This window comes from Diadema antillarum, unplaced genomic scaffold (genome assembly GCF_040938485.1).
Source record: "Diadema antillarum isolate AM-2024a unplaced genomic scaffold, OU_Dant_1.0 seq00001449_RagTag, whole genome shotgun sequence".
In the NCBI taxonomy this organism is placed as follows: domain Eukaryota; kingdom Metazoa; phylum Echinodermata; class Echinoidea; order Diadematoida; family Diadematidae; genus Diadema; species Diadema antillarum.
Window position 1 is genome coordinate 332,683 of NW_027272195.1, and position 26,235 is coordinate 358,917.

General features: G+C 38.3%; 1 protein-coding gene across 1 annotated transcript in view; it reads left to right on the plus strand.

Annotated features, from left to right (window-relative positions):
- The window catches only part of LOC139709548 (uncharacterized), a 91,287-nt gene that overhangs the window by 18,172 nt on the left and 46,880 nt on the right, over positions 1 to 26,235 (plus strand). Inside the window, exons 2-13 of the mRNA XM_071621504.1 lie at positions 1,046 to 1,505; positions 2,209 to 2,343; positions 4,425 to 4,557; positions 4,917 to 5,058; positions 7,095 to 7,211; positions 8,775 to 9,047; positions 9,842 to 9,995; positions 11,253 to 11,384; positions 12,002 to 12,119; positions 13,565 to 13,712; positions 14,526 to 14,642; positions 15,911 to 16,156. Of these exons, the coding sequence (XP_071477605.1) occupies positions 1,046 to 1,505; positions 2,209 to 2,343; positions 4,425 to 4,557; positions 4,917 to 5,058; positions 7,095 to 7,211; positions 8,775 to 9,047; positions 9,842 to 9,995; positions 11,253 to 11,384; positions 12,002 to 12,119; positions 13,565 to 13,712; positions 14,526 to 14,642; positions 15,911 to 16,156 (2,175 nt within the window). The remainder of the gene's footprint in view (positions 1 to 1,045; positions 1,506 to 2,208; positions 2,344 to 4,424; positions 4,558 to 4,916; positions 5,059 to 7,094; positions 7,212 to 8,774; positions 9,048 to 9,841; positions 9,996 to 11,252; positions 11,385 to 12,001; positions 12,120 to 13,564; positions 13,713 to 14,525; positions 14,643 to 15,910; positions 16,157 to 26,235) is intronic.

The window sequence follows — 26,235 nt, forward strand, 5'->3', positions numbered from 1 at the left end:
ATTCAGCATGGAACGGGTTAACATGTGTGGATTGACTGATTGGAACAAGATTAGTCAAACACATTAGTGGAAGTTTGTGGAAAATCGGGAAAACCGTTCAAAAGTTATGAATTTCTAAAGTTTTGGTGCCGCCGTCACTGAATGAGAAAACTATTACAGTTCTTGACGTCACATGTGGAAAACGACATAAAGAAAATAAGAGAAAATTCCACACAATGAAAACGATATAAAGAAAATCCACAACACGAAAAGCATAGAGGGTCTACATTTTCCCTCGATTTGTTATTGACATATTACCGTAATGATTTATTCCATCTGCTTTCTAAGAGAGGTAAGGGACCTGTCAGTACAAACATACGATATTGGAAGTTAACATAAGATACAATCATAAAAAAATAACAAACATGAAAGAGATATGAATATGATAACAGAATGAAAAATATATGCTTTATAGAATGCAGGCAATCATCATATGCCCCCCTCTTTAAATCAAAACAATGTTATATCAGAGGCCTCCAAACGGTAATTTTATATTGTTGTTTATCACTCAACTGCATTCTGCACCCACACAAGTCTTACGATTGCATTGCACCCCATGGGGCAATCAATTTTCCCAGAATTATTATGTCGCTGAATATTCTTCTGATGAGGTCCCATTCGTCTCCAGCTTTGCTGCTTACAATGGCAGTATCCTCTCATCAGTTATCCCTCTCATTTACATGAACAGTTATGTCTTTCTGTTTACATGTTTTTATTTCGATTGTACAATAATATTGCTTTTGTTTATCTACTAGTGTCATTTCTTCATAATTCAATTATGATATGTACGATTGCTTATGTCATTCTTTTTGTCTTTGGAATCTATGCTGAATTTGTTTTTGCGTGAATGCAGAAATAAATCAATCCAAACCAAACTAGATTAAAGTAAAACAAACCAAACTTTAACAGATATACTAAAATGTGATTTGGCATGCCAGTGTCTTTGATATAAATGGTATTTTGCTTATACTGCCTGACTTACGAATATTCTGTAATCCCCGTATAGCTCAAGACTTAGAAGTTGCTGCGAACGACGGTCCGCGTCTGGTATGGACAGAATTCAACGATGAGCACAATCGCGCGCGCATCACCAGCCTGCCAGTCGATCTGGAAAGTTACGACGCATCGTCCGAGCTTAGGACGCTGTACTACTACCAAAAGACAGATACAAGGTTCATCGGGCTGGCCGGCGACTATCGCAATCGGAGCGCATTCTGGTCGTCGACGAGCGATCGCGGCATCTTCCGCGGCGGGCTGAGTGCCGGAGTCACGGGCAGTTTGATCTTTGGGGGAACGTCGAGCTCCGTCGACGGCATGGCTGTCGACTGGCTGAGCAGAAATCTGTACTGGGTGGATAGCACTTACGACTGGATCATGATCTCCGATTACAATGCGACGTATTACAGGGTCCTGATCGATACAGGATTGGAGAAACCAAGAGGAATCGTAACCTATCCTCAGAGAGGGTGAGTCCCTATGTGTATACCAGGCAAAAACAACAACAAGATAAATAATATATATACAGTGTATATATATATATATATATATATATATATAATATATACATGTATATGCATATATTCCTGCAATCTTCTAATATATATCTTTGATTCACGGAATTAGGTGGATAATGTTGCAAATAGCGATTGATGACTGTTTGCAATCGTATGAGGTTTTTTGCGCAATGTGCTTATGATTAGTTTCTAGATTTGATCAATATTGCATCATCGCTGTGTGCTGCATTTATCGTCCACGGGATTTTTACGGAAAAGGTTGGTACAAGTCGACATTGACGATATTAACGTATAAGAATATAATATTCCATTAGAAATTTGATAGTTGCATTTGAAATCTGATTGTTCCGTTTGCTCGTTTGTTTTGTTTATTTTAACACAACACCCAGAGAAGTAGGAAATATTTTAGCGTGTGTCGATGTGCAGTCATTTGATAGGCTAATGCTGGCCAAGGACTCTAGGAAGATAGCAAAATCGAATAATGACGTGATTTGATTTGTTGTGAAATATGGTTTCAATAGTTGAATAAGTGGAACTGAAGAGACTTTATGATGACCACGATTTGTAGTGACTGCGTCACACTTTTGTAGCGAGATATCGCTGTATCAGGAATAATATTTTGCTTGCTTGTTTTTTTTCTGTGCTTTCCTTCCAGCTATCTATTTTGGACAGACTACGGTGAGCCTACGATGATTGAAAGGGCGACTCTTGCCGGCAAAAACAGAACTACCATCATAGATACCGATCTTTTCTCTCCGAACGGAATCACGGTGGATTACGAAACAGACCGGTATGTCACAAACCACTACGTGACCATGTGGTCATTTCAGTGATCCGATGTGGTCTTAGGCAAATGAAGCTCCTCTTCCGTAGACAGGATAGATCAATGAAAAAAAGTCCTTTGTACCATTCTGTGAAAACAGACAAACTGAAGGAGCAGGTTGACATGAAGACAGAAGGGCAGGCCAACAGGTAACCAGACATACATGTATTGCAGCGTGCCTGCAGGAAAGAAGTTTACCTGTATCACTACATAACATTAACTTTGCGTACTAAAAGACATATTGGAAACGTTTATGGATCTTGGGATGGACCTTGCATGAGATCCCACTGGATCTTGGGTCTTGAGATGGATCTTGAGATGCCCTCATCTCCCAGAGTAATTTACAAATTTTACAAGCTACAATTATAAGCTTTTTCTTGTGAACTCCTCTTTTCCACCTAGAGTTGCTAAATAAGACTGTATTGTTTACTTGTTTATTTATCTAAAAACCAAAGTTGATACCATAGTATTGTATCCATATTTTGTTGAAACTTATGTAATTCAAAGTTTCTTAAAATATTATGTACTCATGTAAGCATTATGTGTATTGCTTTTTATTAGCTGAGGCTTACTTCATATGGAAATAGAGTCATTTGAATTGAATTGATTGAAGTGGAAACCTTTCCAACAAAAGTTGACAATTTTTTTTTGAAACTGAATACACTGTTAAACCTGTATATTCCTTGTCACTTCGTGTCACGACACATAAGCTTCATTATTATTTAAGTCAGTCACAGCGAGTATGAGAGTTTTTGATTATAAAGGCGCCACGGGCTTACAAATAAGTAGCGTACAAAATATATTAAGTGTGTGTGACATGTTCTCCAGTTCTGTATGAATTACTCGTTTTCTGGTTTGTTGCGTGAAATACACTGATCAGAAAATAAGTAAACACTTCTTCGGGTTCATAATTTTCACAGAAGATTTTGATGAAAATCAATGTATCGTATACCATATGAAAGGTAATGTAAATGGCTATCAACCTAGTAGGTCGTTGTACAGCAAAACTATACGTATGAGTGAACTCGTTCGTTTTTACCCTTCAATTAAAAGGCACAAACGTAAAAATGGTAAAAATTGACATTTTATCTTCCATTTGCAAATGCCCTTTAAGATAACAATGATAACAAAAGACCAGGTTAACACAATGAGAGACATGAGAGCAAAAATAAGTTATCGTCCCTTTATCTCTGTATAATGGCAAACAAAATAAAATTGAGAAATGTAAGGGGGAAAATAAATAAGAATTTTCTAACTGAAACTTGAAATGACATATAAGGGAGTAAGGGCACAAAGATAATTAAATGAACAGAATATCTTTATTTCATTCATTCAATTTAGTTATCTAAGAACTCATGAGACAAATTCAAGAACCAAATTGATTTCACAATTTTCCTAATTTGAGAAATCAATGAAAAATCCTACCATTTTTGTCAACATTGCTTCTCTCATTTCATTTGAATTCATCGTTTTCATTGTGTTAAATTTGACTTTTGTTCTTACTGTTTTATGGAAGAGCATTATCGCATGAAAAACTTGTTCATTATTTCAACATTTACTTTTGTACCTTGGAAGAGAAAAAGGTGTTCACTCATGCGTAAAATTTCCCTTTTCATTGACTTACCAAGTTGATAGCAAAATGGTATATTATACATTAACATTTAACCCAAAACTCCATGAGAAATATAAACTTGAAAAAGTGTGTATTTTCTTTTTTTCTTTCTGCTTAGCGTACATAATTATATTTGATTCTGCAGCTTGCTTTTTCCAGGAGGAAGTATCAGTGTGACTTAACTTGTGAATGTATAATGTTCATGCATGATCATCGCCAGAAAAAATGGAAAGAGACCAAACGTTACTTCTAAAGTCCTGTTTGCAAGAAGATGAAGAAGAAGAAAAAAAAAGAATTGTAATGATTAGACTCTAAAACTTACTCCTCTCCCCTCCCCTTTCAATCTCTTACCGTCTGCCTGTTGGTCTCTCTTCTTCCCCTCTGTCTGTCTGTCTGTCTGTCTGTCACTTTGTCCTTCTCCTCATACTACTGCCAGAATTTACTGGGTCGATCCGAGGCGACTTGAGAGCAGCAGGATTGAAAGCGCCAATCTGGATGGCTCCAACAGAACTTTGGTGGTCCAGATGCTTCCTTCAGATGCCCAATTCTTCGATCTCGTCGTTTTTGGGGTGAGCATCGGAATTGATTTGTCTCACACATCTTCTTTTTTTTTTCACGGAATGGAGGCTATCTTATTTTCGATGTGTTAGAAAATGCCAAGTCGCATTTATGAATAGCAGAGGCAACCTTCCAAAAAGAGCCTGAAGAGATGTGTTTCAAAACTTGCTTTCCAAACTTCCGACTCAACTATATGCCGTTCTTGTACCAGTCCATTCTGGAATGTCTTTAAAAGTGAGCTCATCTATACGATCTAACAAATCTCATTTATACAGGGAAGAAAAATTGGAGAAAAATAATCATACCCAAGAAAAATGAGATTATGAATGATGACAATAATGATAGACCATTTTGTTTTATCATCTCTCAGAGTAAACTCTTCGTGACGGATTCACTCGAGAAACTACGATGCATCGATAAAGACACCGGAGTTCCAGCCTTCTCCATCTCCATCGGAGCACGACCTTACGGGCTCATGACCTACGGACCAGGGGTGCAGCCTGACGTAGCTTGTAAGTATCATTGTCTTCTTTTCGTCTTCTTCTTAACTTCATTCATTCGTCTTCACTATTCTTCTCCACTTTTTCTCCTTCTCCTTCTTTTTCGGCCTCCTCTTCTCCTCCTTCATCATTTTTTTTTTTGTCTGTTGATGTGGAAGACTAAGAATATCGGACAAAATGTTTGTCCGTCTCCTTTACAAATTGGACGGTAGTATACCTGGTAAACTTCCGCTTAATAAATTACCACCTGTCACTCCAACTGCGAAGAATCCCGAGTCAGAGATACAATACTTTAAGGATATTCATGTCAGGGTACTCGCCAAGGTCATGTGCAAAGGTCACAAGTTCAGGTCACATGTTAAAGTTCACCTGTCAGACTATATTGAGACAGATAGCTTTGCATCTGGAACTCCGATTGGGAACAAATTTTGGTCAGAGATGCAAATGGGGCATCTGTTTAAATTTTTGTGTCTTTGTCCGAGATTAGGGCCTAAGCGCTATAAGGTCATTAAAGGTCACGCAATAAGTTTACATACCTGCTATAATCTTGAGACGGGATAACTTTCCAACTATTATGTATACTCTACCCGGGAACAAACTTGGGTCAAAGATGCAACTTTAGGCAATCTCCATGTTGTGCACTTCCTAATAACGCTTGCTAATGCTAAAAGGTCGTTTAGGGTATGCTAAAAGGTCGTTTAGGGTACCCGGTAACGCGATAAAGATAACCGTAAGACTCGTGCGACAGGTGGGTGATATTCATGTTACTCATGATAAACCACATTTCTTTACAGCGTACATGACCACACTAAATTGCATATTCCATTTGTTCAAATCCATATGCTAATGTCAAAAGTAAGTTAAAATTACATATAAAATCTACTTAAGGATATCTAAATTTTGCTCTCTCCATATTCTTCAATGTACGTTATCATTTATCATTGTATGTACAGCAAATAACAGCGTAGTAAGTAGGCCAACCACGCAAATTTAATATTTCCTCTCGCATTTTCCAGTGTTATTGTTTCCAAAACAGACCGACTTAGGCACTATTTTCTTGTTTACGCGGACTGAATTTTGCAAAATTTGCTCGTCTGTTCTTGCAAAGGCTGAGCATTCAAGTATCTGATAATGTGGAAGAGAAGGAAATAGTTGGAATCTTTGCCAGTTAAGAAATTTCTGTGAAACAGCGTACTCTTCATAATGGCAAAAAGTCACTAATGATAACATTGCTCACATGTGTGAGTTTCCTCCATTTGCCTTCCTATACAACTTAAATTTGTTAAGATGGTAACTGCTCATCTGTAAATTAACAAACATGTCGAGGGAAAAAAGAAACTAGTGGGACTCGAACCTGTCATCTACTGCTTTCCGGGCAGCGACACTATACTACCAAGCTGTCCCTGGTCGCCGGCAGTGACATGATGAACATGGAACCTTCACCCCACTGAATAATATCATTCTTTCAGATAATATCGCTGTCAATATTCTTTATGATGTCAGTTAACAATGTAACGGGTAAGGCTAGACTGTCATCTGACGTAAGCAGGAAACGCAAGGCACAGACAAGAAAAAATACGTAACAGTTGTTGTCACAGTATCATAAAGTGATTTTACAGAATGATATCTGAATCTGTTTAACCAACGTACATGCTTTTAGTGTTTGTGGCTTAGAGCTTTAAGTTTGAATCTTTACCAAGCTTATGGTGTTTACATTTATTGCACTCACTGATTCACTGACCTATTGCAGTTCTCTTAAAGTATACAGGGGCCTACACATGAATTTCTTGTGTACCAAAACTGCTTGGGCGTCCTGGATCTTTAAAGTCAGAGCGATTTCAGCTGTTTATAGAACAATGACTACTTGAAGTTGGACTTACCATAACGAGCTTTCGGTATCAATTCTCTGTGGTGATACTTGACATGGACAATAACAAACAAAAACCATCAACAAAGTTATTATACTCTCCAGTTTTGAAGAGTTTATAACTCTTTACAACTATTTTTGTCTTCTTAATTTCTTTTCTTGAACCTTTTTATCTTGTCAGCACCGTGTGATAGCAATCCGTGTCAACATCTCTGCACAGGAACACCAGAGGGCGACTTTCAGTGCGTGTGTCATTTCGGCTTTGAGCTGACTAAAAACGGGACCTCGTGCGTTCAAGGTAAGTAGCCGGGTTCACACGTACAAAATAGCGGGATGACGATCGCGATGCAAATCTCGAGATTTGTATCCCGCTAATTGATGTACGTATGAACCCGGCTTCCAAGGGAGTTCACGGTTGTGATTTGCGCATGTGGAGAACAAAGGTCAAATGAGAATGTCTGTGTACCACTGACTATAAAACGTAAAGAAATTTCGAGCATCTATGAGAATCTGAATTATGTCAGTACAATGTATGTGTTTCAGACTAAAGAACGTAGCGGTGTAAGTCATTCATCAACACTGTTTAGCATAATCTCTCCATGCACTTTCTCAACATTGATTTAATACAAGATGACATGCTTCAAGAAGGAATTCTTGATCACAACACATGTCCATGTTATTTCAAAGTCTGTGGTGTAGGGGTCAAATGAGGCACTAACCATGAACTCCCTTATACGATAAGGAAGCAAGAATTCCAGACATGACCAAGATATGCGACGACCGGATTTAGGATACATTAGCAGTCCTGCGTCAGTAGCCAGTTGTACACCTAATGCCAGTAAACAAATTGTGTGGATTGACAATGTCTTAGCAATTTTGAATCACTTGAGCAGTATCCATCGTATTACTTAGATTTCCTTCTTTTTTTTTGTGTAAAGTCGATATCGCCAAATAAGGTGGCCTTTAAATTGATATAATGATACACACTCTGTCGAAGTTTCTAATCTACCATCTCTGACAATCATAGTAATCGTTGAAATTTTGTTTTTCTGTTCAGACATTATCAACTCTTCCGTATACTAGTATACCCAGTTTGTATATCCCCTCCCCCCCAAAGAAACACAAACACGCATAATCATTCAAATTACGTAACATATCTCATAGAATGATTTTAAAAAAAATCATAAAAAAATGAAGGAGAACTAAAGCGCTTATGTTGCATTAAGAGACTTATCTTGGTTCAAATCAACATGTCTGTAACCAAACCAGCGACGTTTGAGTTTGGGGCAATCGTTATGATAATATGAATACGAATGTTTGCAGTTATGTCTTTTTGTCTGGCTGCGAAGAAGGTTCTACCATGTTCCCGTCGCTCCCCATCCCCATTTTTTTTTTCCAAGCAGTTCTGTAAGAAGGGAGAACCATGTCCCTGAAACACAACGTGCATGTCCTCTGGCACAATTACCATCCAGTCACTTAAGTCTATTTTGTTGTCTTGTTTTGTCATCATTTTGGCTTATGTTGACAGAATTATTTTGTTAGCAGGTTTGTGCTTGTGGCTAATAACACATTTGAGTATCCCTATAGCAACTTAAGATTCCGTACGTAATGGCCTATGGTTCCCTAAAAAGTACGGCAATATTACTCTAATGACCTTTGTCCTCTTTCTAATTACGTTATTATACATTCTATGAAAGCAAAAGTAGTAAAACATAGAACTATTAAAGAAAATAGGGGACGAGCGATTTGGAGCGTTTTAGGGAGTAATGAGACGGGCGGTTTCGGGCGGTTCAGTTACCAATGGCTTATTGATTGTTCACGTGTGTGTGTTTTTATTTTCTCCCTTATTACTCGATAACAGACCCGACCAAAATCATCAAGCCTCAGGTTCTGCTTGTGACGCGGCAAGAAGTCACCCGCTATCCAGCCAACTTCCACGACTATCCGCCGGACTCGGGCGCGACGGAAGGTAAGGTGATGGTCGGCAACCGAACACTCCTCGTCGCTATCGACGTCGACGCCGCAGAGAACACCATGTTCTTCACCGACTACGGCAAAAGGGAAATTTACCGCGTTCGTCTGTTCAGCGGCCGATCCATTAAAACCATAGTCGGAGGAATCGGAAGTGCCGAAGGTGGGCTGTTATTCTTACGCTCTCTGATTTTTATTCAGTTTGATTTGACTTGTTCTTTCCATTAATCATAAGTGATCTACAGTTGAAATAATATTGAAACACATTGACAAAAAAGCTCTCTTTGAACTGGCAAAAAAAAAAATAATACATGAACCGAAGACCTTCTGTGCACAGTGTGTTCACAGAGTAAACTCTGAGAACACACTTATGTCAAAACCAGGACCGTCTGTGCACAGCGTGTTCAAAGAATCAATGCTGCACTGTGAACGCACCGTCTCGAACCCAGGACCGTCTGTGCACAGTGTGTTCACAGATTCAACTCTGAGAACACACTGTGTTGAAACCAGGACCGTCTGTGCACACACTGTGTTCACAGAGTCAACTCTGAGCACACACTGCGTCGAAACCAGGACAGTTTGTGCACACGGTATTTTCACGGAATCAGTGCTGTATACAAACTGTGTCGAATCCAGTAGGCCTACAGTTTGTGTACACACAATGTTCAAGGAGTTGGCTATGTGAACACACAGTGGGCTTGGGACACTGTGTTCACACTCTTAAAGCACTCCAATGTAACGCTGTTTCTCTCTGTGTTCTTTCCAACAGCGTAATCATCACCAATACTATTTTCAAATATAAGTGAAAGCAGGCAGGTATCAGTATTACAGGCCCCTTTACTCGCGGTTGCGGTGCTGTTTTTGTCATATTTGATTATTGCGATGTAAAACTTCAGGATTTTCAGTCGATGGGAGACTTTTCGACGTTATTCGTCCCCCTCCATGTGTCTTTACCAGGTATCGCTGTTGATTGGCTGAACCAAAACTTGTACTGGGCGGATGCCTCGCGGAGACACATCGCCGTGTCAAAGTACGACGGGAACAACAGAAAATATCTCTTACAGGATGACGTCATCCGACCTAGAAGTCTGGTCATCCACGCCCCCCGCAAGTGAGTCCATAGCTGCAGTCACACTGGCAAAACATCGAGATATTAAACATTGCCAACTTAAACTTGGCGATAATTTACCAGTGTAAATGCGGCTACAGTAAATCTCTGAATGTTATAGTTTTAGTTTTTTTTTTTTTCAACTGACCATAACTCCTGATCTCTCTTATGGGATACAAAGAAGACAACTGTCTTTTAAAGTATTTCCTAACAGATGAGCAAGAAATTACTTTGCAACTGATTGACAAATTGCCCTACATCGACGTAAATAAATAAGCACTGAATTATTGATCAGTGTTTAGTAGTAGCCATGATAAAAAAAAAATCATGGCTACTACTAAACACTGATCATGGCTACTACTAAACACTGATCAATTCAGTGCTTATTTATTTTCGTCGATGTAGGGCAATTTGTCAATCAGTTGCAATGAAAACATCTCGACGAAAGAAATTCATGAATTTGAATAACAAAGCAGTACCCGCTGCATGCTATAAGGATTAGAACCAACACTTGCTTTCGGGCGAAAGCTCGGTGGTCTAGTGGAGATGACGCCTGTCCGGTGATCAGGAGGTCGTAGGTTCGAATCCTGCTCGAGTATGTACGCCCATGATTTTTTTATCATGGCTACTACTAAACACTGATCAATTCAGTGCTTATTTATTTACGTCGATGTAGGGCAATTTGTCAATCAGTTGCAATGAAAACATCTCGACGAAAGAAATTCATGAATTTGAATAAGAAATTACTTGCTGTAGTATTACAGGTAAAAATGATAAGCAGTGGATGACTACACACACACACACACACACACACACACACACACACACTCTCTCTCTCTCTCTCTCTCTCCCTCTCTCTCTCCTTTCTCTCTCCCTTGAGTGTGTGTGTCTCTCTCCTGCCTATCTGATACCCACTTCTGCTAACAGGAACGGCGCAGTGTTTTCAAAAGTGTGGGGGCCCACTTCCGGGTTTCATAAGCTAACAAAGTGATGACACCTTATGTATTCCTTTGTATGTATGGTGCACAAATCGGCCCCCACGGCTGCGCTGGCCCTGCTAAAGTCTTCTCTTCATAAAGGTAAAAAGATGTAATGATTTTACGTTAACTTCAACCAATCATAATAGTCATAATTATCATTCACATGATAATGGTATTTAAAGTCGAGAAATCTTTCCCAGTCATTCAAGAGATTGGTTGTCTCTTTGTCAAGCGATAGTCCAGTAAATGCATGATTGCTGTGTTTGTGTTTTCCCCCAAGATATTTATTCTGGACGGAGTTTGGTCCACCTTCCCAAATCGAGAGAGCAAACCTTGATGGCACTGGCCGCAAAATAATCAGCACCGGACTGGGCTCACCAAACGGGCTGGCCATTGACTTCATCAACGACAGGTGGGTCAATAACTGATTAGTAACTAGCAAGCAAATTAATCGCCAGTAACGTTCTGACGCCAATAATTCGAACAGACGTGTTGGCTTCTCAGCAACTGTGTTCTCTTTATTCTCCTCGCGTAGTACTAGTTCTTCTTCATCAGTTCTCCGAGACGTATCCTTGATTTCTCTTCAATGAATTCGCATAGTTTCTCATGTGTGATGGCGAATTTGTTTGTTTTAGTTTTCATACACAGTAATTGATTAAAATCCTCATTGTAATCGTTTATCATTGGTACAATTAGGATCAATGTATTTTCCTCATCAATATATCTGTAATCCCGAAATTATTAGGCATCAAATGTTATGATATAGCATATTAGATAGGCGTAAACATTCCTGTATGTAAAGAACCTGATATTATGCCCCATCAATGGTCTAAATATAAATTCAAAGTATAAAAAAAACCCGGTGTTTTGAATTTTCAGAGAAACAATGAATCTACTCACCCTGAATGAAATCATAGGTAAATAATTTGTCCAAGCCAAAATGAGGACTGTGCTCTCTCTCTCTCTCTCTCTTCTCTTTTTGAAGATTTACTGAATACATCAAACTTTAATCCTTTCCATATTTTCTAGATTGTACTATGCAACCAGGGACAATGGTGCCATTGACTTCGTTGATTTTGATGGCAACTCTTCTGCGAGATTCTTCGTCAGGCCCAGAGCAAAATACTTCGACATCGAACTCTTTCGTGTAAGTTTAGTTTGTTTGTTTCGTTTCAATTTCGAAGTCAGCATCATTCCATACAGTAGGATGATAAATATATGCAATGTACAGTAGGATAATGCTTTACATCAACAGTTAAAGGGGGAAAATATAAAAAGGGTACAGCCAAATTTCACAAGTGACAATCATTGTCACTTCTAGAGCCCGTTTCATAAAACTTGTCATCAGTGACAATTGTCATAGATGTTACAAGCTTCTGAAATCCTGGCATCTGATTGGCTGAGAGCAAATTTGTCATAGAAATGTGGCAGTTGTCACTGATGACAAGTTTTATAAAACGGGCCCCTGGTTTTCCACATGGGACCATGTCCATCAAGAATCATTTCACACAGGAAATACAGCGATAAAACATTACGATAGCGATAGATATAATCAGAATCAAATCATAAAGGATGGCATACATTATCATTACCATGTATGATTGCATCGATTTATGGTCATTCCAATCCTCTTTAAAACAAGGTATAACTTTCTGGTGAGAAGCTACAACGTTTTACCTAGCGAGATAATAAAACTATTGTTCAGGTCTTGGTCAAGATGGTTAGTAAATTATTAATTTGTAACCAAACAAAGTTGTCTTTGACCAGTTTATGTGTTAAACTAGTGTGTAGTATTGAGCAAAGTGATATTGTTTAGTAGACGAGGTGACAAAGTAAATTGCATCTTTGTGTGAGAAACTAAACCAGGGTTGTTCAGAAGCTCGTGTCCGATAATTCATAGCATGACAAAAAGACCTATTTATGTCACAAATGATATAAAATGTTGAATTAAAAACGATTGCTATATAGAATAAGCTATGACATGATCAAAAATAAGCTATGACACGATCAGAATGACCATAAATCGATTAGCACAGTCGTCGGTTTTTTTTTTCAAGGAGAGAAGAAAAAATACGGAAGTTCATCCCTTGGTGACTAGTCAGATAACAAAGTTTGGTTCTCGTTCCACAGAATAATCATATTCGTAGAATAAGCTAAAACGGCATTCATAAATCTGTGTTGTAATCGCCGATTATCTTAAGAACATTATAGCTTGCTAATGTCTCCAAGTTACAAGAATGCGTGATAAAGAAACCCTTTCTAAGATGCGGTACAATGGTATCATCCAGTTAACATTCTGTTTCATTGATGGGCATTATGCATTGGTCGTCGTGAGGGGAGTGGCAGGGATAGGAAAGATTATCATTTAAAAACCATGGAAAAGACAGAGTGACTTGGTGTCAAACATATCTTCTATATTATTTAATGTCTCTAAGAAAAAAATATGGATGAGCTAGCTTTCTACGGTAGATGTGAAGCAACCAGAAAATGAATACTGCGTCTCGCCTGGTGCTTTCTTGGTTTGCTGCAGCTACCGGTCTAAGGGCCTATATTAAGTCATCTGCTCATCTTTGCACTTTCTTTCTACTTCAGGATTATCTTTTCTTCACTGAATGGGGCACAAACAATGGTCTCCATGTTGTTGATGTTAACACTAAGAGTCTCGTGAAGAGCATCCAACTATCAAAGACAGCGTATGGAGTGCGCATGTACGACGACAGCCGGCAGCCGGACGGACCAAGTGAGGGCGCCCTATAGAATTAATCAATGCAATTCAAGTCTCGTTTTTTACAATATCTAGGCCTAATTACAATCACAACAATGCTTTTATTGTACACGTTCACTAGCTTGAGTAGCTGTGTTTACATAATATGTCCTTCCCTGTGCCACGGTGTGAAAAACGCTTTTTACTGTCATCATTACCCCTCCCCCCTCCCCCTCCCCAACCCTCACTGATGGAATCAAACCTGCATGAAAATAGATCGGATGTTCTTTGTTTCATTGGGTAGCATTTCAATCAGGCTACCGCGGCTTTACGGCACATTGACAATACCAGTACCAAGTAATGCTAAAATCCGTCCAGCCATACGAATGGCCTCACATACACTTAGTTGGGACCCACGTGGTCACCCATCTGTAGAGGGGAACTCTTTAATGAAATGTGTTACACTCACGAGGAAATCCCATTTTCACAGCAAAACTGTCCATTTCTTCCTCGACAGTATTTTGTACATACTACTATTTAACATTAAAACATGTATTTCTTCAAATCTCTCGGTGATAATCAAAAGAATATTGATAGTGCTCGCAACGTCCTTATGCATTCATTATTACCCAATAATCGGTTTGCACCAGCTACATGTGGATGAAGACAGAACTTTTACTGTGCTATGAATGCTCGATCCGTCGTTATAATCTATTGCGCACATATTCAGAGGCTAACATCTGCTTTTTTTTCTGTAGTGTCTGAGCAAGAAATTGTCTACACATGTTAAATTCAAATCATAACCATCCTTCATGTGCTTGTTGTGCATTTTTGAAATTTGATCATCAGGTGCGTGTAGCGAGGAGAGCTGTGACCAGCTCTGCCTGCCGTCCTCTACGGGAGGCTTCGTGTGCCACTGTAGCATTGGTTACACCTTGGACGATGACAATGTCACTTGCAACGTTGGTGAGTTATTTCAGTTCATTTATTTTTCATTCTTCTTCTTTCCAACAAAACATGACACAGAATAAATCAGGTATTATATCATAAACGTATACATTCGACTTTGCAAAGGATAATAGTTATAAATGATACAGATAAAGATATATGCATGCATATATACTAGCATAAAATACAAGGTTATGCTTCAGTTGCGAAAAAAAATATTGAGAGGTTTACTTCTAAAAGCAAGCTTGTATATTGTGAACCACTCAAAGAAAAATCGTACAAAATACTTATTTGCAAATACTAAGCACAATTATGATTTAAGACAACACGGAACAAAACAGGAGAAACACAACAACATGACATCACGACTTGACAGAATAGATGGAAAGAATGGAAGAAAAGAAGGAAAAAAGAGAATGCCTACACGCTGAACCTACACGCTAAACAAGGAAACGGAAGAGGGAATTGAAGAGTTTTATTCATTCATTCATTCATTCATTCATTCATTCATTTGTTTCCATATCAAAACATAACATTTACAAATATCAAAACACAATTGCCTCGGTACATTATACATTTTGAATGGAGGGATCATAGAAAGCACACACGAGGCTTGTTGGAAATGATCCTCTACAAACAATTATCAATACATTTCAACTAAACAATTATCATACAGAGTTTCGAACCTTGGATGCGATTCTAAACCCTTTCTGTACCGGCGACTTAATAAGAGGATATTGTGTGCATTGCTATGGAGTTTTCTGGACCAATTGGCACTCACACAAAGGGTTAATGGGATGACAATAATTATACGCGTTTCATCGCAAGAGGGCGCTCAAAAGTTCGCTTCGCTCTGGTTCGTTATACGGAATCGGGTACTAACTTTGAGACTCGAAATTGTACTCAGTATTCAATCAACCAGCAAAAATTATGCAGGAATCACCTTCCCTATATACTGTAAATGCTACCATCAGTGGACATGACGATTTGATCAAGAACATTTTCTCCCCGGAGTGAAATTTCCTTCCTTTTGCTTTTGAAAATCTGAAACTAAAAAAATAAGTAAATTGCACACACAGCACGGATAGGCTTTTTTTGAGTGTGACGATAAGACCAGTTTTATAATGGTCACCAACGAGTACAATCATAACTCACAATATGTATCATTTTGGGACATGCAGTTTAATACTGATATTATCTCATAGTAAAGCAACTATTTGTTTCAAGTCTAAAATATCTGCCTCTGAGTCACATTTTGGCTGATCACATTGTTTCGCGGCTTGCAGACATCGTGGAAGACAATTTCATTCTGGTGGCCGACACCCACCTCCCTGGCATCTTCCAGATCAGCTTGGATTCGAACATGGAGCGCTTCACCGCTCTTCCGCTGGAGGGGGTGGTGCGTCCCATCGCACTGGCCTACGACTACGTGGAGAACCGGGTCTACTGGACGGACGTCCGCCTGGGTTCCTTCAGCCGCGCCTACCTCAACGGCACGGGTCAAGAGACTCTAGGGAGATCTGGTATCGATGGTAAGAGAATCCATGAACAGCTCTTTCTTGCCGCATGTATTTAATCCATTTAGATTCAATCTTGAAATGGGATTGTGGGGTTGATATCCTTTGATCCTTTGATATTCTTTGCCAGTGTTCGTATAGTTTGTGTGTGTGTTTGTTTGTTTGTTTTTGAAACAATGCACCTGTTATCAAGAGAGTCAGATGATGGACTAATCAACTTTCTCAAGACACATAGTGTAAAGGAAAAACAAACATACATACAATGACCTTTCTTTCTTTCTTCATCATGTATGAGAGCCTGAGGTGTCGCGTGGTCACCTGGATGTACAATAAATAGGCTATGTAGGCCTACACTTTCATGTAAATTGTAAGTTTCTACAATGTATAAAACGTTGTAATGTGAGACTATTGTATTGTAGTTGCTAATTCAAAAATTTACTTCTTTCTGTTAATAGAACTTTTTTTTTTTACTCCTACACTATACCTATGTCTTCCTGCCTGAAGATTTTTAAATTCCTCTGCCGAGTTAGCTATAGTATGATCAAATTCGCGATATTGAGACGATAGCTCATTGTCACTTTATTTCATTTCATATTTTTCATCTTTTTACAAAATTAATGAAGACAAGATAAAGACAAATAAGTGGAATACGATTAACTGAGTTTAGAAAACATTACCCGGTAATATAAATTGACAGCTTCTCAAGGGGATAATGTTGGGGATACCAGTGTAAATGCCAAATATGATTGAACCAACAAAATGTTTAATGCAAAATGATTGAATTCCCGTTTAGCCATTGGTGTGATAAGATCATTCTTTGCGCTTATGTATAAGTGAAAGCTGAATGTTCTGGGGCAAAATCCGCAATTCTTACTTCTAAAATGTTATACTGCAAGTGAGTTGGTTGTTCAGAGTTTCCCACTTGGGCAAACATCTACACATTTGCTGGACGGAGTGCAACCAATCTGTAGGAAGTGATGACACATTTCTCAACAAAATTAATCGCCTACCACATCTCAGGGGCAAGATGTTACCTTCCATTACAGTTATCTTTGTTATTTATTCATCTGTTATTTATAAAGGGTAGCTTCATCAGTATATAAAAATGCTTTATAAAAGATCCCTGTACTACATAAATCAGCTAAAATAAAGTTAACAATTTACAACAATTTTTGTACAGTGAAATATTTTAATCCATAACATTGACATACAAAAGTATACATACAAAGTATACAAAAGTATATAAGTGAAAATATAGAATTAAAAGTGACATTGAAAAGAAATCGATAACAAAACAATTTTGTGTTTTTGTGTTTGTGTTTGTGATGTAATGTATTTTGTAAGGCAGCTCACCACAAGTTCTGCTTTTTTGAGGTTCTGCCTTGCTGTACAATAATTTCATGCATGTGATTTCCTATATGAAAAAGATGGAAAATAAATGTTTCACAAACTTGAACTTGAACTTGAAAACAATACAAAAGTAGAAATAGGTTAAAATGGTGGAACGAATGTGGACTTGAATGTAAAGATATAGGAATATTTTGCTGTAACCCGTTTTCTTTTCCTGTAAGTCCCAGAACCACATTTCTGTGCTTTAGTCTGGAATCACTGAATGATATTTTTGTTTTTAATCATTTATTTCCACAGTACTTGGTATGGTATACGTATTGAAACTGAAAACTTCTCATCAATTCGAGCAAGTCCTATAATTGAGCATTTCCTATTGTTTGTTCCAGTTGCAGAATGTTCAGTTCAGTTCAGATCGATTTTATTTCTGCATTTTTTTCAAGGAAATTATATATAAAAATGACAACACGTGTATCTGACAACAGAATAGGAAAAAAACAATAAAACATTCATAATATTATAATCACAATCTTTAAAGAATATCATATTAAAGTCTCTAAGCCGCTTAATTCATTCATGTCTGATCTTTAAATTGGCCACATATCTTAGAGGATTGAACTTGATGTGTTTGACTAAACTAAAGATTGTTTACTTTCTGCATGTTTCTCTGAAGATTTTGTAACTTCAATGAATAGACCGATTATGTAATGTATTCAGATTTTGTGCATGCTTTATTCACAGATTTGAAGTTACACCTTAAGAAACAAAAAGCTTGCAGGAGGCTTGCCCTATTTAGCAACAACTTAGTGACTTCCTGCCTAAATGGGAAAGAGAATGTAAAGGAAATACTGTTTACACTGTAGGCTGCAGGAAAAGGAACCACATCCATACATTGTAATACATAACAAAAACAGTGTAGTCCATGAAATCTTTCTCCGTTGCACCACGATGTGTGATAGAATTCAGAGTTGCCAATTTGATGAGCATGAGATCATAATTTCTGCGGTGAAATTACCCCATGAGTTAATGGATTGACTGCAAATATTGTGGATCATAAACAGCATGAACAAGTTAATTCTCGCTGTGTACGATGAATATGATTTGAATCTACTGGTATTTGAGTCCAGAGAAAAGTGCAAAAGTGTAGTGACGAAATTATTATATATGTTTGTTTGTTTTCCGTCTACATGTACACAAATGATTTCACACGTATGTTCATCCCCTCGCGTTGAAAATATAATTATGTCATGAATTTGCTTGAAGGACAGTTGTTTGTTCGAATAGACAATGATAGAATTATCAGACATTTTGATACATTTTGATAGAATAATGTTAACTGCAGCTCAGTCAAAGTATGAAGGGAAGTCAAACAAATAGTAATTCAGTTCAATTCAATTTGAACTTTATTTTCACTATTTTTAACAGAATGTGTAAAAATATAAATGAAATGTAATGCATTTTATGGAATGATACACATGGAGCAAATAATAACATACTCATGTTTCACTGTAGTCGTCACAAGATGAGGCATACTCTATATACAAACTATTTAAACATCCTGTGAAAAAAGTAAGAATATTTTATGAATCTTCTTTAAATCGCAGGGAGTCATCTGTACAATACCCTATCACGCGGTTAATGAAGCATGCAGGGCGGGGTCCGCTTTTGTTGACTGTATTAATTGATTCGACATAATACATTATACACAGTTCTTAGTAAAGATTCATTGATTAAATATGTATTTTGAAATGGAATAAACGAGATACGGCAACGTATCCCCATTCGTTCCCACATCAGGGGTTGAGCCATGGATAACCATTTGGCAAAAGGGGCCCTATGTTGTGTTTTCATACTACAATGAAAACAGTAATGGGGCGTCAACTGGTGAGTTCTGGTCCAGTGGGTATCCTTAACACCCCCTTTGTCACCGATCAACCATTTGCACAAGAAAAACCCCCAAACAAATGGTCATGCTAAGTTCGATGTCTGTAGTTTTCATAATTCATCCCTACTTCCATAGATATTCCAGTGAATTAAAAGTCCTAAAGAGATAGTTAAAAAGAACATAACCACAGTGAGGAAGTTATTGTGAATGACATAGATGAAACAAAACCAACAGGCCAATCAGAATGAGGGAAAAATCTGGCACGTGACTGTCATTATGTCATGCAACATTGCCTTCTTTCGGGACCATGAAGAAGCATTGTCGTGGTCGTGCGACTATGTGATATCATTTTTCAATCATTTCGTCATCATCTCGTGCAAAAAAAAAAAAAAAAACAGGTCAAATGCGCCCTCCATTCAACGAATGCCTTTGCCATACCCAATAGACACGAAAAATTCTTATTCTCATGTAGTTTTTACTTATTTATTTATTTATTTATTTATTCATTTATTTATTTATTTATTTATTTATTATTTATCATTATTTCTTTTTTCGGACAGCACCAAAGACACAAGAAGCTTTTTTTTCATGCAGCCCCCCCCCCCCCCCAAAAAAAAAAAGAAACATTGGTTCCTTGGTTCCTTTTAGTACAATCGCACACAAAAATGGCACGAATACCTTAAGATGCCATGTGGGCAACAGGATACTCAATATCTGTTACCGAAATTATCTAAAAAGTCTCCCAAAGGCGAAATCTTCAACGTTGTCCTCATCCGATATGCAAATGTATTTAAAGGAATAGTACAGTATTGGTGGAGATGAGAATTGGGCTTTTAACTTTTTGCGAGATACCAAGAAAACACTTATGATATAGTACAGAGCATACCATTTTAAGAGGAATTCAAAGTTTATTTGATGAAAATCGGGTTTGGAATGACTGAAACATCCAAAATCAAAGTAAAACAAAGCGATCGTAATGAAGTGTGGGTCCCACACTTTATTAGAATTGCTCTTTTTTTTTTGGATGTCTCAGCCATTTCAAAACCAATTTTCATCAAATAAACTTTGAATTCCTCAGGGAATTGCATGCTCTTTCATATTTCATAAGAGGTTTCTCATTATTCAAATTTATTAAGTTCTTCCGTCGTGATGTTTCATTGCAACTGATTGACAAATTGCCCTACATCGACGTAAATAAGCACTGAATTGATCAGTGTTTTAGTAGTAGCCATGATAAAAAATCATGGGCGTACATACTCGAGCAGGATTCGAACCCACGACCTCCTGATCACCGGACAGGCGTCATCTCCACTCGGTGGTCTAGTGGAGATGACGCCTGTCCGGTGATCAGGAGGTCGTGGGTTCGAATCCTGCTCGAGTATGTACGCCCATGATTTTTTATCATGGCTACTACTAAAACACTGATCAATTCAGTGCTTATTTACGTCGATGTAGGGCAATTTGTCAATCAGTTGCAAGGTTTCTCATTATCTCACCAAAAAATGTTAGAAACCTGAAATTAGGTCTCAACCAAAACTGTACGATCCCTTTAAATCATCAATGCATGTTCTCTGGTCTTCCCTGTACCACTGCCTTTCTTCAATTAAACTAACTTTTCCTACCAGGTGCCAGGTAGCGATTTTTCTTTAAAGGCAATCCGCAAAGTAAACTGCATTATCATCAGATTTTAAAGAGCGTGAAATCTATGACATAAATTGAAATGAGCATATTATGGTACCGTCAGACATACTGTACAGAGTACCAAAGTGTGATATCACACCGCCATGGAAACTGGTTTTAAACAATCTCATCTGGCACGAATGGCTATATACGCGCACCTGGTTCCTCTAACCCAAGGTAAAACAGAGAGTAACATCTTTAGTTCGACACTCTATCGGTTTCAGTGTTTCCCACTTTGGTGACTTCTGCCTATTATAGTATTAAGTATGGGATAGCAGAAATTGTAGCATCCCTATTTCCTCTTTAGAAACGAAAAATCTATGAAGGCAACAATCATTTTATTATTCTTTCTTAGGCATCATTAGCAAGATGTACTTTTAAAAGATAGATAAGATTGTTTTTGGTTTTTTTTTAAACATGCCACTGGTATTAACCATTATTACTCGCCTGTGTTCCAGGCATTATCAAGAAAAGATGAATTCCCCTTTCTTTTCACTTGTGGACCATTTTCTCCTGTGTTTGTTCACAGATCAGTTTCAGTTCCAATGATTTTTTTCAACCGTTTTATTCAGAAGCTGTAAATGATTCCGACATGTTTGTTAAATTACAGAAGAGCAGCTGCGATCTTACAAAATATAATTTCATTTGTTGGAGGGAGACAAATTGAAGAAAATTCAAACCTCAACCTCCCCCCTTTCTAAATTCGCTTGCATAAATAGTTGTTGTTGAGGTGAAAAATTCAAATTATACAGAGGAAGAAAATCCATGCTGCAAGCATAAAAAACAAGCGAAATAAAAGCATAAAAAGAATTCGTGCATATCAAAATCCGTTTATCACGTAAAATGCAAAATGTACCTGAATTTGTACCAGGTATGTTCCAATATCATTGTTTGCGGATCGTTTCCATGCCATCATGAAAATGGAAAAGGAACATTTTGTTCAGTTCAAATTGAATCATTTACCTCGTCTTTTTTTAGGGGGTCGTTGTAGCTGCCAGGAAGAGAGTAGAACTCCTGTTTTTGTTTTTGTTTTTTCTAGCGTAGCTCACATCACAACGTTAGATCAGTTTGATAGAAGGGCGATTTTAGCACTGTACATAAGCAGGTGAACTTTCAACCGTTTTGCACTAACGAGTAGTACTGGAGAATCATCTAATCAGAGACCTAGCCGTGAAAATGCAAACTCTTTGTTTTGTTTTGCATGTTTGTTTGTTGTTGTTGTTTTCATAAAAAGCACAGAACAATCATAAGTTGATATAAATTCTCGTCCAGCAGGCAGAAATCAACGATATTTCAGTGGAAATATTTTTTTTTTGATTCATTGATCCATCCGATCATCTTTTCGACCCACTTAACGCATGTGAAGTGAATTAAGTGGGAGTTCCATCACTGACTAATTTTCAGCTATCATTCTGTCACATCTGTCATTTCATCATCTGGAATAAATACATCTCCGCTATCATGTGCATCTTTTCAGGTTGTTTTTCATTCATTGCAGCAGATTTTGGGACATCCCACCGTCGTGCAATATACCATTCATCATCATTCCCCCATAATTTCCACGATTTTCCAGGCAAGACCGCCAGACGAGTTTCATGAGCAATGGATACTAATGAGTCATGTTCTCGGAGGTTTTGGAGTCGCATGAACATCAACGTTTTCTCATTCGTACATTCTTTGTTTACTTTGTACATCACAACATCCAAATAGTTCATGATTTCTTGTTGTCATTATCATCTACTTTTCAATCAATTCCATGTCGAGCATGAATTCAATGTCAAACGTTAGCTTATTGCACTCAGTGAACACATTGCATCTTGGATGTGTAATGTGCATTTTGAGAAGGTATGTCACGTCACCTCCAAACAGCTAACAAATCGATTTTCATCATACAATTCATTTTTTAAAAGTTTATTTCTACACGAATACATCACGGACAGCATGCACATACAAGAAACAAGTCCAACCGAAAATGCATGTCTGTGAATGTTACACGGGCAGGAATGTAAAGCCCCCGTTCCACTATCACGATTTGGACCCCGATCTGTCCCGATCTAGCAGATCGGGAGAGAGCGGCAAAAGCGTACGGGGATCGGAAGCATCGTAGCAGCAGCGTGTGGAGGTCGGGGTTGGAGCGGGCAGTTTTTCAGATCGGGAAGAAATTTTGAACCAGTTCAAAATTTCTTCCCGATCTCCCCGATCAAAATTGACATATTTTTAATCGTATGGCAAGCGGGGAGAGCGTAGTGACAGCGTAAACGCAGCGGGGAGAGCGTAAGACGGCGTAAACGCAGCGGGATGAGCGTAACAAGGTCTTTCTGAGCGTAGTAACATCGGCACAAGAACGGGAAGTAATTTTAGCTGTAATTTTCGAAGAAGAAGAAGAGATGAAGAAAAAGAAGAGAAGAAAGCAGCGAAGCAGCTACCCAAAAGGCGAAGAAAGAGAGACTGCACGTGATGCTGAAAGAGGAGGAAGAGGACATAGCAGAATTTTGAAGAATATGAAATCATCTACAACTGGAGGAAGACGGACTATAAAAGCAAGCACATCAAGAAAAATCCTTTGAAAAATCAGCACGTCTTTGTTTATACAATGCGTTGCTGCAAAAGAACCGTGAGTTGAGGAGGCTCTTCAAGTTCAAGTTCAAGTTGATTTATTTCACTTCCAACAAACAAATAATAAAAAATACAAAGAAACGCTCATATACACAGACGTCATGAAATCAGTACCACAATACGATGAACAGAATAACATTGTAAAAGAGGTGCAGGCAAATTATCAACAGAGATACAAATAACAGTTACGTCACTGTGGTAAATGCATACAAAATATTGCTGGAAATGGAGGGGACTGCTAAAAAGCAGAGCTTGTAGTATTAGAATGCAGTCCCCTCATAGAGAAAAATATATAATTGCAAAAAACAACAACAACAAATTTCCCTATAAGCGGTAGCAAAAAAAAGACAGACAGAGTAATACACACATACATGCACACATACGGACGCACATTAACAAACACATGGCGGCTCTCTTGTAAGGAAAAAATTGATGAAAGGATAGAAAGATATAGTAGTGAAGAAGGTAGTAAGTCCGAGGTGGACAAGGGGGGGGGGGGTGGAGGAGGGGAGAGGAGAGGGAAATGGTGGGTCATAACCAGGGCACTGGAGGCACAGAAGCACGGGCTCGCTGATGAAGAAAGAGTAGTGAGAATAACGAAGCAACAACAACTTTGAAAATCAAAAGTAAAAAAAGAAGAATGAATCTTCGAGGTCCACAGTATATTTCTTCGGTTCTGCATGCTAATAAGTTGACTGATTGCTGACCCACAGTCGAATCGGGGTACATCGGGGCACATCGGGCACTTTTCAGCTCTCTGAACGGGGTAACAGCGTGATAAGATCGTATAGATCGTTCAGAGCGTAGATACAGCGTGCATTGATCGGATAACATCGGCAACATCGCACTAACAGCGTAGCTACATCGTTCTAAAGCGTACCGGCAGCGGCAGAGATCGCAATGTCTAATTCCCGATCATCGTAGTAAGAGCGTAGCAAGCACTTGGTAGTCGTAACTGCAGCGTACTTAGAGCGTTCTAACATCGTACTGTGCCCAGATCGGCTCAGGTTTTACCCGATACTTCCCGACCTGAGAAAATTGTCAAATCGTAGCGAGAACGGCATAGTGGAACGGGGGCTTAAAGTTAGAACACACTAAAATAAGTTCTGTCCTATTGCAAACAAAGAGTGACTCAGTAATGTGACTTTTGGCCAATTCCAAACCCTCCAATTGTTTAATTCCAGCGAGAGATAGGAAAAGAAAGTGCTGGATCCCGCGCACACGCCACAGCGGTATTACGTGTGGCAAAGCAAATGGTATCGTGTTTAAATACGGTGAGTTCGATCTGATCAGTCACGGCGTTATGAATATATATCCTCACTCACCACAAGGCACCTGCTTTTCAGAATAAGATATTACAACACCCTTTATAACGGCAAAGACAAAAGCTTCTTCGTAGTATAATACATACGCACGCGAATGTGCAATGCAAAATCTTCAACGAGTCGTGACACATACTTCAAAAGTGAACTTATAAAGAGTATCAATTTATTATTCCAATGCCTTCGCTTTGTAGAAGAAAAGAGGTGTACACCATCCAATACATGTTAAATAGTGGCCAGAATAAAAGGGAAAAAATCTTTGGGGATGCTCGTAATCAGTTCTCATGAGTCACTTATCATTGCAATATGTTTTTACTCTTGCTAACGTGCGATATATCATTAAGGGTTATTTCAATCATGGGGGTTTGGTATTTTCCTTAAGTAATATGTCCACGAAGAGTAGAACTTCCCATAAGGGTCAAGGATGTGAGGCTAGAGTTAAGGTTTTCATTGCCATTATGAATGCCAGTATGCTTTCACCCGCTTTCATTTTGATTTGATCTGCACGACAGCATTCGGTGTCAGAGATCAAGAGGTCATAACAATCTGATAACCTTTTGACTGTAATAACTGACGTTTACCTGTTGGGGAAGATGTTGTTCGATCGTTCGTTCCCGAGCAAGGGAAGACAAACTTTGTCATTATTGCCGAGTCTGTGGAGTGGGACTTCAAGCCGTTAAAAACGTTGCTGCTAGCTTGTAAGCAAATCGCTTCCCTCAATGTGGATACAGAAACTATTTGTTTTTAGAACTCATCATCATCATCATCATCACCATCATCAATATTCATCATCATCGCCAGCATCATCACATTATTTAGCACTCATCCGTCATCTAATGCCCATCATCTGTTATTTGTTCGCACTTTCAAACACGATATGTCATCGTCATCTCGCCACATCATCACACAGATACACAAATCACACCACAAATTCGTGAAATGCATTCATTTCAGGGCTTTATAGAAACCCATACAAAGCAAAACAAAAGGTTTCTCACCTTCAATTCTCATTGTACTTTGATGTTGTTGGTTTTAGCTGGTCTGTAAGATCATAATTATAAATTTCAGTCATAACTTGTGTTTGCATATCGCAATATGAATTGTGAATTATGCAAATTTGGTTTAATCTGGAATAAGTAATGGAGTTTATGCATTTGCATAATCGAGTGTTTTCAAAAGGAAATATCTGGCATTTAAGACTTGTCGTAAATGAGTGCTATCTTTAAATGTACTGTATCTGTTTT